At 38.5% G+C, this 10,604-nt stretch overlaps 2 protein-coding genes across 7 annotated transcripts; one reads left to right on the top strand and one right to left on the bottom strand.

Moving 5' to 3' along the window:
* Positions 1–792: 792 nt before the first annotated feature.
* Positions 793–5,425, top strand: LOC125768284 (sialin-like). 2 transcript variants are annotated; one of them, XM_049435710.1, is made up of 5 exons: positions 793–1,206; positions 3,568–3,619; positions 3,690–4,769; positions 4,834–5,075; positions 5,154–5,425. In XM_049435710.1, the coding sequence occupies exons 2-5, from the start codon at positions 3,592–3,594 to the stop codon at positions 5,322–5,324; spliced, it is 1,521 nt and encodes a 506-aa protein (XP_049291667.1). In that variant the 5' UTR covers positions 793–1,206; positions 3,568–3,591; the 3' UTR covers positions 5,325–5,425. The 2 variants fall into 2 exon arrangements, with proteins under 2 accessions (XP_049291667.1, XP_049291666.1); XM_049435709.1 differs by having other exon boundaries at positions 794–1,395.
* Positions 5,426–6,444: 1,019 nt separating this feature from the next.
* On the bottom strand, positions 6,445–10,402 carry LOC125768282 (arginyl-tRNA--protein transferase 1). Of its 5 annotated transcripts, none has more exons than XM_049435703.1 (8): positions 10,106–10,402; positions 9,587–10,045; positions 8,849–9,501; positions 8,363–8,506; positions 8,124–8,273; positions 7,086–7,246; positions 6,683–6,992; positions 6,445–6,622 (listed from the first exon to the last, which is right to left on the bottom strand). In XM_049435703.1, the coding sequence occupies exons 2-8, from the start codon at positions 9,672–9,674 to the stop codon at positions 6,530–6,532; spliced, it is 1,599 nt and encodes a 532-aa protein (XP_049291660.1). In that variant the 5' UTR covers positions 9,675–10,045; positions 10,106–10,402; the 3' UTR covers positions 6,445–6,529. The 5 variants fall into 5 exon arrangements, with proteins under 5 accessions (XP_049291660.1, XP_049291662.1, XP_049291659.1 ...); XM_049435705.1 differs by having other exon boundaries at positions 10,110–10,402; XM_049435702.1 differs by having other exon boundaries at positions 10,125–10,402.
* Between the last annotated feature and the right edge of the window lie 202 nt (positions 10,403–10,604).

The following is a 10,604-nucleotide window of genomic DNA, read 5'->3' as shown; positions in this document are numbered from 1 at the left end:
GTACTACCGAAACTTACCACGAACGGAACTGTTCATTGGCGCGTACGGTAGCGTGATCGATCGAGCACGCATCTGATTCCACAACATGATCACTTCCATTGGCTTGCCGTTGCGTCGGGAACTCTCATATTTCTCTCCTCTCTCCGGTTTCACGTACTGAACAGTAGGAAATGTTACCCAACACTGGTTTTTAAAATATTTTCAAATTTTAATTTTTAATTATTCAAAGCTTATAAGTAAAACTTCTTGTTTCTGCATTGTTACACAAGGTAAAATCATAGATTGCAGTCATTTCTAAAAAGTTTTGGAGGTTCACTATATATAAATAAACATTATAAAACTCGTAGTTTTGAAATGCTAATAAATATTTTATTATTCAGAATGTTCGTGTTTCATTATTTACTGCTGCATGTGTATAAATTCAACAATAATATTAAAAACGACTACGTTTCGTCAGCATGAATGTAAAACGTTTGGTCTATGACAGGTCAGCATATAAGCAAGAATGATAATAGACATGATCCCTTTCTTTGTAGGGTACGAGGCGAACATAGGCAGTAGAATAAGACATACATATAAGACATATTCCATATTGATATACATCACTGCACGAGACATTGAGGCGGGTCGCATGTTGGACTCGTATGCAGTGTCTAAAAAGGCAACCAGCCAACCAACAATGTTTAAAAAATCATAAAAAATAGTTTTTTATAAAAATAGGTAAAATAGTTTTGAATTGTGATGATTCGATATAGTATATACCTTAGCGAAGCATAAATTTGTATGGCTGGTGTTCTGCATATATAAAATACCTGTTCATATATATGTGTTTTTTGTAGCTGGAACGGATTAATGACTTTGCAATGAATAACAATGGAAAAAATGCTTCAACAATTCGACAATAAAAACTTCATCTGAAGGTATTACTGTACTCTGCACAGTAGATCATTTAATTTATGTTAAACATTAATTAATAATTTTATTTTGTCATATCTCGTCCTGCTCCTGAAACGAAAAAGTTGTTGCATGATCCATTCGCTTTTGTACTGTTTTATCCCAATGTGCATTGCGCGTATAATCGGAGAGGAGAGTAACAACAGTGCGCCCAAAGCAGCGGCAAACCAATGGAAAAGATCATGTTGCGGAATCAGATGCGTGCTCGATCAATCACGCTACCGTACGCGCCAATGAACAGTTCCGTCCGCGGTACGTTTCGGTAATACTATGGTGAATCCATTTTCCACAACAACCAGTTGATTTCAAGTACATATTACGGATCTCCGATCAGTGTTAAACGGTGGGAAACGGTGAATACAATGCTATAACGGTGCCGCTTACTTTAACGTGTGAATAGAAAACCCTACGGCTGGCTTGGTGATTTTGGAACCGCGTCGTGTAAGCTCATAAAACTATGTTGCCTTGTTTGTTTGTTTGTTTGTTTGCTCCAGTATATTATGCGAGATATTTCTATCAGGGCCAATGAAAGTGTAGGTTTAGTTTAAAGTGATACGGAGTGCAGCCTCAATTATTCATGAAATAAGTTGAACCAAATATGAAAAAACAGTCCAAGAATTGCAAAATGACAAATGAGTGCTACACAAATAGAATGTAACGAGTAAGAACTAGAGGTCAAACAAATTGCCAAGGGCTATTGCCATTCGATAGTGGAAAGATGTTACCCTTTAAAAGTTGTTCCGTTGTTCCGGAACTCGAACACCATGTGAATGTGCTACAGATCGATAACAGCAAACCAATCGGATTGGCTCAAAATAGATGCTCAAGATCGTGTTTTCCATTAGAATTTTTTTAATATATGCACCCAAAAATCCCAGCACGAGCAGGATACAAATTCGTCCAATCTACATACCAATTCGAAAATTCTAAAAACAAGTTTGACCTTCATCGATCTTGCGATGAAGATCTGTAAGGATATGGTTGAGAATATATGATAACAGGATCCAGTTTTATACCCATTATAGTCCGTGCGTGTTCTGTTGGTAAAACCGGCTATTAACGACCATTGAACTTTTTCCATTCTTTGCTACTTCATTTGGTTTGGCATGGTGTGATGGTGAATGTATTCAATTCTGCTGTTTGATTTTACGCATTGGATTTTGCAACCACATAAGTTTGCCGAATGGTATACGCACAACACGCCTCAAGGTTTTGTAACAGCTAAATAAAAAAAAAATCACAACATAGGTGTGCGTACCTAATCACTCTTTGGGATACGATTGTACGTTTGGCAACTAATTTCTCCTTTCACTCACATCGCCCCCCGCCAGATACTTTTAACATTTTTAATAATTTTCCTTCATTTATTTCAACATATCATGCATGACATTGGAACTACCTGTTAGGATGTTGGGTGTGCCATTTTGTTTACATACGTTGTGCATGAAATGTGCTACCGAATTTCTGATTTGTTTCGTCCGTCCACGAATCTCGAAACGTGCTAATTTTTAAATATATATTTATCTTTCTTCGTTAACGAATCCAGTGCTTTATTTCTCATATTTCCTTCATTCACTCAGTGAAAACAAGCACTTTTTGTGTGTTTTGCTAGACACGAGTTAATGAGCAATAGTGTGATACGTGTGCCTCTCATGTAATGCTATCACGCTAATTCACGTGCATTCAACAATTACGCGCGTAATCGTTGACATTTTTAAAGCACCTATGTTGTAGGTTAAATTGTAGAGTATAAAAAAATAGCAATATCAGTCGTATTGTTTAACTCCAAGCTCAAAAGCGTACATTTAATCGTTCTGTTGATCGACAGTTTTTATTGATACCCTATATTCAATTTCGACCGAACGCGTTTTGCATTGGTGGGGGTTTCTACATTACACCATCGTTTATGTCGTTCGTTTAGTCATGTGCCATTCAACAATTCATATTTATGGAAACGGTTGATAGGTGTAACTGCCAACTAACTTCCAAACGACAGACCATATTTAATACAGCGCGTGTTACTGTTGCTACGAATTGAACGCTTCGTCATTGATCTAAACCATGTGCTTTACCTAATTGAAATACGTCGACATTGACATTCATGGTGGTCAATGACATTGCTTTTCCATCCTTTTTGATTGATTCTTACAAGGGCGAATGATGGAAGATTGTAACATCTATTATTTCACATTATTTAACATTATTATTTCAACAAGGTTACAAATTTTTTTTGCTCGATTAAAACGGCCTGGCCGTATCAAGGCTTATGTTACCACGTAGCAGGATAGTCAGTCCATGCTACGGGGAGACGGTCCGGATGGGATTTGATCCCAGTCCTGCCATATGGACCGGCGCCATTTATCGTTTATTTTAATAAACAAATAGGACATAATACACAGTCGTTTACAATGATTATTAATCTCACGATCGGTAGGTTATTATAAATGTGTCCGAAACCACACCGCAAACTTCCAGCTGTATTAATACCTTCTGTAACGGACAGTGTGGTGAAATTTAATATTTCAACGATTTATGCGTCTTACAATATTTCAAATTATTTTTCTAACGAGGGTTCTATTTCTTGAACTTAGGTGTTTTTCTTTCTTTCCACAGGAATGCAAATCAACTCTTTAGACAATGATACTTGCTACAAAAGTGTTTGGGGGTATGTCTACATCCGCATTCTTCTTTAAACACAATTTTTCTAATACGCTTTTTTCGGTGCATATTCGTAGGATCCTTCCCCAAACGAATGATAGTTACAATAATGATATTCGTTGCATGCACAGCATCGTTCATGTTGCGGGTCCATATGTCGATCAATCTCCTGGCAATGATACAACCAATTGCTACCACTAATACTCCCGCCAACAACACTGGCATAGTGTTGAACGCTACAACCTCGTCCTCCTTAATGCCCCATTCAATGGCGAATGAGACTGTCACTCAAGATGATAATGTTATCGTTCCTGCGCCGGTGGTACCTGACTATGGTCCCCGTTACGCTTGGAACCAAAACATGCAGAGCCACATCCTGGGAGCTTACTTCTACGGTTACCTGTTAACATCACTTCCTGCTGGCCCAATGGCGGAGCGATACGGTCCGCAGCGCTTGATCGGATACTCATTTCTTCTCTGCGCGCTTGTCACCGCTCTTTTTCCTATATTTGCCGCAATCAATGTGTGGGTTGTGATTGTGGGACGGTTTCTGATCGGTGTGCTCAGCGGATGTGTTTATCCTACACTGCACAATGTAATATCGCGCTGGATTCCACCGAATGAAAAAAGCAAAGCCGTTGCCTGCATTGCAGGCGGAAGTACATTCGGCACCGTGATAACTTGGCCATTTGCTGGCCTTTTAACAGAACACTTCGGTTGGGTGTATGCATTTTATGTACCGGCATTTCTTTCTGCACTGGTTGGTGTGATCTGGTTCTGGCTAATTGCCGATGCCCCGAGTGAACATAAAACAATCACAAAGGAGGAACGTGATCTCATCGAAGCATCCTTTGGCAATACCGTCTCGAAAACAAAGGCAAAACCTCCGTTAGTCCAAGTGATTACTTCTCTGCCATTCATAGCACTCGTCCTGTCCCATTATAGCAGCTTTTGGGGATTAAACTTCTTCGTTACACAGGCACCGAAGTTCATCAATGAAGTGCTCGGCTTTAATCTGACCAACGCTGGTTTTCTCTCCAGTTTGCCCTATTTGGCACGCATGTTTTCTGGATTTTTCTTCGGATACATCGGCGATTGCATGAGGCGAAAGGAAATCATGGCCGTGACCTCATTGCGCAAATTTTTCATCGTGTTCTGTAAGTCACAATACATCACTAACTAACTAAACACAATTCATTTACGATTTCTTCTCTTTTGCAGCACATTTCCTACCGGGTGCATTCCTGATTGCACTTCCTTTCATCGGCCAAGACCCAATCGTTACCGTTTCATGCATAATTGCCTGCCTTGGTTTTAATGGTGCGTCAACTATTACTAATCTGGTAAACGCACAAGATTTGGCACCAAACTTTGCGGCCACGCTGTACGGAATGATGAACTTCCTTGCAACAACGGCAGGTTTTCTCGCACCAATGGTTGTAGCTTACTTTACTAAGGAAAAGGTAAGCATCAGATAAAAAAGAAAGAAGAAAACTATTCGCTACGGTTATTTATTTTCATGCACACGTATTTTCTTTTAGAATACAATGGAGGAATGGAAGTATGTGTTTCTTCTAACAGCCAGCTTCTACATTGTTTCCGGCTTATTTTTTACTGTTTTTGGTTCTGGAAAAGTGCAGAAATGGAACGAAATCAAAGAGCAAAGAACGACAGAACCAGTAGAACCAGAAGACCAGAATGTAAAGCTATAATCGAGTTCAAAATTTTAATTACAATCAAGTACATTGTGCCTTCTTTGTGTAAGTAATTTTGCATGACAATAAACATTTAAAGCTGTTGCATATGAAAGCTATCCCAGACTTTCAGCATTACATCTATAACTCATTGTAATGTCATCAAATCTAATGCGAGCTTAATTTTATGGCATATTCTATCAAACATCCTGGCAAAGGAGTACGTACAGATAAGGGGATCACGTTTTTGAAGTCATCCAAAAAAATCACCAATCTTGCGTCAAAACTCTGCACCGACCCGAACGGAAATATCTTCACTCAAAACACCTGTCACGTCGATTGAAGCTTGAATTATATAGAACAGTGCTCCCCAACCTTTTTAGTACCGCGGACCACTTTTTGTTCGACATAAGTATATCGCGATCCACATGAGACATCTAAGAACGAATTTTTTTTAAATAAAACATTAGCAAAAAATGTAATTTTCCGCAATCTGACACATCGAGAGGTGTAGAATGATTTCGTCACGTAAAAACGCTTGAAATGGTAAACAATACGTATTAAAATTATCGGTCCAACGACCGAAAATTTCTTCCGCGGACCACTTCTACTTAAGCCACGGACCACAAGTGGTCCGCGGACCATAGGTTGGGGACCACTGATATAGAAGATATATAGTTCCAGTACCAACATATGCCTGTAATATATTCATGTTGTCCAATACTGACGAAACCCATTTCGCAGTGCGAATGCTAAATGATAAAGATGCTCGGAACCATATTTGTCCCCATATGTGTGGAAGGATAATGGAGTAGCCTTTATAATGACGAGCTCTATGAGTTGTAATATAAACTAACATGCAACATATCCTACAGGTAGTTAGATTCGCCACGATCCGTTGCGACGGTCATATCATTCGAATGGAACCAGACGACTCAGCCCGTAAAGTGTTTTTAGGTCGTCCAAAAGGACATATGAGGTCCTAAACTGAGATCCAGTGATTACGGTGACGTGTCCGCCAAAAAGTGCGGGATAGTAGAATGGATAACGACGGAGCGATCCGTTGGGAAATTCCATCCTGTAGCAAGGACTGATAAATTAGAATTAAATTAAATTAGAAATAAATGAGAAACAACAGTTACTGCTAATCGGCAATTCATTTCAATAATTATTAAATTAACACCGATTTGTAATAATTAATACGCTCAGCTTAAGGAAAACGCCTACACTCTATAGAGCATCATTTTCTTTGCACAGCTTTTCCCTACCAATCGGGCATATTCCGATAAAAACGGTATTCCTTTGCCAACCATTTCCTACGAAAGACAAAAAGCACGTAAAAAAGTGTTTTGACATAATTTTAACAATTAATTTACCAAATACTCGGAGTACGTTGTGTAGGATCTACCAACAAGTAGAAGTACGTCCTTCAAGTCCTGCTCGGTCGTTTTGTTTGCATCCTGCGCCCCAACATCAGCATTTAGTCGACTGTACTTATGTGCATCTAATTTCGCTAAAACAGTTTTATCAAGCATATGCCATGTATATGCCTCCGGGCAAAGCAAGTACGATGGCTGAAGATTGCTTTTGTAACGCATTTTAGGGCAAGAGTGTATATAAAATCCCATGTAGTAGCTCTTGATACTAGGAATTTTACTGTTTAGCGAACGTGTGTACGCAAGTTCTCTAGACAGGGTGGACAGTAAAGGTAAAATAGGTATTTCATTGAGTTGATTAGCAATGCCTTTCTTAACCGGTATTAATTCATTCGTAACTTACCGTAACGAGCCGTAAGTACCAAGCGATAGAAATTTGAATTCAGGATCGTAGAAGAAATACACCGAGCTGACACAGTTCGGTAACACATCAATCACACCGACGGCAATGAGGCGATCATCCAGCCAGTACTGTTGATGATAACTTCCGTATTCTTGTGAGCCCTATCAAAAAATATTAAAAACAGTTTATACATTTACATTTTTTTTAATTAAACACAAAATCGTAACAGTTTGCAATGACCCTAATTTATAAGGCTTATAAGGTTGTAACTTACTGAAACTATTTTGTTTGTAACAAATTAAAGTCGTTATTTATAAAAAATAACATTTCATAATTACAATTGGAAGACCACATGAAGAATATTATTCACACGTCTACTTATGTTACGACTTATACGGCGGGCAAATTGATTTTTCCCCACAAATGGAATATTCACCCAGACCAACCATGTTTTTTGCCGAAATCCTAGGCATATCGCTTGAGGCACATTAGTTGTGTGCTAAAATATAATATTAGTTCGCCATTCATCAGATATCTAAAACGAGTTATGATGGGACAAGGAGTAAGTGTACACCAATGGAGTATTTCATTATTAAAATCGATTTCGTTACATATAACACAGCATTTTTTAAAAATAATCACAATTTACCTTTGTAATGAAGCAATAACACAATTAGTGTGAAAGTATTTACGGCATTCAACCATTAATAGTAAATATTAAAAAACTTGTAGTGGTTTTGTATATTGCTCCGAAGAAAACCTTAAGGTGTATTTATTATGTATATTTCGTTGATTTCGCCAATATAATTGAACAACACATTTGCTATGCATATCCATTCAAATTGTTTTTTGTATCCATTCAAACAACGTTTAGCTAACTATTTTTTTTCGAATTAAACTTCTCATTCAATCACATTCACGATACAGATATGTATACCAACAGCATAGACTGTATGCAGAGGTAATAAAAGAAATCATAAACAGTAACGATGGTGGATCGAACTATCAAACAAAAATGTGTAAATAAGCCAAAAGTACCTTTAATGGCGATTTCACCAAAAAGTCCAGATAGTCTTCAATCGCATCGGGTGGATCATTGTGAATGGCCGACTGATACTTTTTGTACAGAGCGTAAGAAACATGCAAGCTCTCTTGAAACTTTGCTCCAGAAGTGAGCAGCGTCACGATCTATTCGACAGTTGAAGGATTTGTTTAGGAAAAGAAAAAAGAAAAAACAAAGAAACTAAATTAAAAACGTCCCTTACAGCAATATTTACCTTTAGTGGTGATTTAACAAGGAACCGTTTGAAACGATCCATGCTCAGTTTGGATGCTGGATCTTTATGAATGCTTTGTTGGTACAAGCTGTATAGTTTGAAGGTGGTAGAAGTGGCTCCTTCACTAGCAACTACACATTTTACCTGTAAGTAAATAATTATATGTTGAAACATGAATCATTTGCAAAATAATCCTGATCTAAGGTTTCAATGTATAAGGTTGAACATATTTAAAAAAAAAAATACGGCAAATTTTTTAAGTTCAAATCTCATGTTAATACCAAATTATCAAATCCCATTCGGACCATCCCCCCGGTAACAAGGACTAAGTAAACCAGAAATGGCCGGCATTACCAATAAGGTCGTTAAGCCAGGAGAGAGAGAGAGAGAGAGAGAGAGAGAGAGAGAGAGAGAGAGAGAGAGAGAGAGAGAAATCTCGAAAATTTGTGCAAAATGCACTTCAAGAGATGATAAATTGCAGCTTACCTGCAAACGGTGCTTAGGCGTTTCATTTTCCTGTGGACATTCAGCAAGAAAATCCTCTAGCATTTTTTCTTGATTTTGTTTACCGCTGGGTTTCATCATCTGTTCGATCGCTTCCTCTGACAGTCCTTTTTTCTGCAGTTTTTCACGCTTCCTTTCAATACGCAACACCTTTGCTTTCTTTGGCTGATTGTTAACGTTGGAATCGCTCGAGTGTAAAGAAACGTTCAAGGTTTCTGCTAGTTTTGGGTTGTGCAAACCACTGGTTCCCCCTTCCGCATCACCAACAGGGTGATGCTCATCGTTAGCACTCGTTAGCAAACCCATGAGGCTGGCATCTAGAGGTTTAGGTTGTACGCAAGGTACTTCCATATGTTCGTGAGTGCTGGTATCTTGCGATGCGGTTTCGTCACTGTTGGATAGAATCGTCCTTTCTGTTGGTTCCTGCTTGCCATCACGAAGAAACTTGTGCATACGTTTTATAATTTTTTTATGGGACTTGTTCAGTCGAAAGTTCATTGCATCACACTTTATTGTGTAGGATGGACAGCAGGTCACGTCCATCATAGGTTTATAACAGTAACATCCCGACCGACGCCAACCGCGATCAATCAACTCTTGATAATCTAGGCAGCTAAGCTTGTGCGCCCACATTCCTGTAGGACGAATAGAAGGAAAATAGTTCGATCGATAACATCCAAACCTTCGGTGATAATAATCAAGTAAATGATGAATACTTACCATAAGAATGGCATGAGCTTGACTGCTTGCAATATCCGCATTGATAACTTGAGTGCTCGCCACAGTATTCTACTATGGAAAATGCCATATCGTGCGAGGGTTTCGAAAGGCGTGTTGGAAAATTTATTCTTTGTTCTACTCTATGTAGAATTATATCCTTATAAGATGTGCCTAAAAAGAACACATCTTCTGCTGCTGAAACAAAACACCACTAAAAGGACAACAGTGTGCATCCAGGTCTACAACTCGTACACTCAGTTTCTTCTTTTAATCCGGTCACTTTTAAGTTCCGCACACCGTATCGATTATTTACACTTCAGTTCCTCAGTTTTTCCTACAAATCGCTACGGGAAGTAGCTGCGATTGTTGATTTTAGCAGCTGCCACGGAGTACTGTACGGTGTAATGTGAAGAATCAGCTTTATTTGGAAGTAATGTCATATTTCTCTCTACCACCCACCTGTAAAAGGTATAAAATTGGATTCGTAAAAAAAACATTGTCATGCAAAAAAATGTATACCAACTGGTTCGATAATAACAAGCAACTGCACCAAATTTAATAAGAATTTCGATGTTCTAGCTCCACATATGACTCATTGTTTTCTATTCAGCGCTGCATAGTTCCTTCCTACTTGACTAACTTTTCACAAATTGACGTAAAGCAAACAGCAGTGTTAACAATATTGTGATTTTATTTTACTGCGGAGCGATGACAAGACCAGTCCGGAGAAGAAAGCCATGGGAAAAAGATAGTGATGTCGTTTTGAACCAAACGCTCGCAGGAGTCGAATTCGCTAACAAGCTCGGAAAAAATGGACCAAAAGTGTCACCGTTTATACAATCGCAGTAAATTATGAATTATTAAATTTGCTACACAAAAACCGGATCTACCGACCACGAATATCTCAATTTAAAGGGTTTATTTTAAGCATCCACGCGATCAAAACAGTTCTACCACCATTTAACGTATAAAACGCATATTTGGTACCAGCGAAACGCGTACCTGTCAAAGTTACTTC

The sequence above is a fragment of the Anopheles funestus genome, chromosome 3RL (assembly GCF_943734845.2).
Source record: "Anopheles funestus chromosome 3RL, idAnoFuneDA-416_04, whole genome shotgun sequence".
NCBI classification, from domain to species: domain Eukaryota; kingdom Metazoa; phylum Arthropoda; class Insecta; order Diptera; family Culicidae; genus Anopheles; species Anopheles funestus.
Note: the sequence above shows the minus strand (reverse complement) of the source record. Positions and strands in the feature narration are given on the sequence as shown.

Coding starts and splice junctions, on each gene's coding strand:
- LOC125768282 (XM_049435703.1), bottom strand. CDS start 9,674: ATGGCATTTTCCATAGTAGAATACTGTGGCGAGCACTCAAGTTATCAA. Junction 8,274..8,362: donor TTGTTAAATCACCACTAAAG/GTAAATATTGCT, acceptor ACTGTCGAATAG/ATCGTGACGCTGCTCACTTC. Junction 7,247..8,123: donor TGGTGAAATCGCCATTAAAG/GTACTTTTGGCT, acceptor ATTTTTTGATAG/GGCTCACAAGAATACGGAAG.
- LOC125768284 (XM_049435710.1), top strand. CDS start 3,592: ATGATACTTGCTACAAAAGTGTTTGGGG. Junction 3,620..3,689: donor TGCTACAAAAGTGTTTGGGG/GTATGTCTACAT, acceptor GCATATTCGTAG/GATCCTTCCCCAAACGAATG. Junction 5,076..5,153: donor CTTACTTTACTAAGGAAAAG/GTAAGCATCAGA, acceptor ATTTTCTTTTAG/AATACAATGGAGGAATGGAA.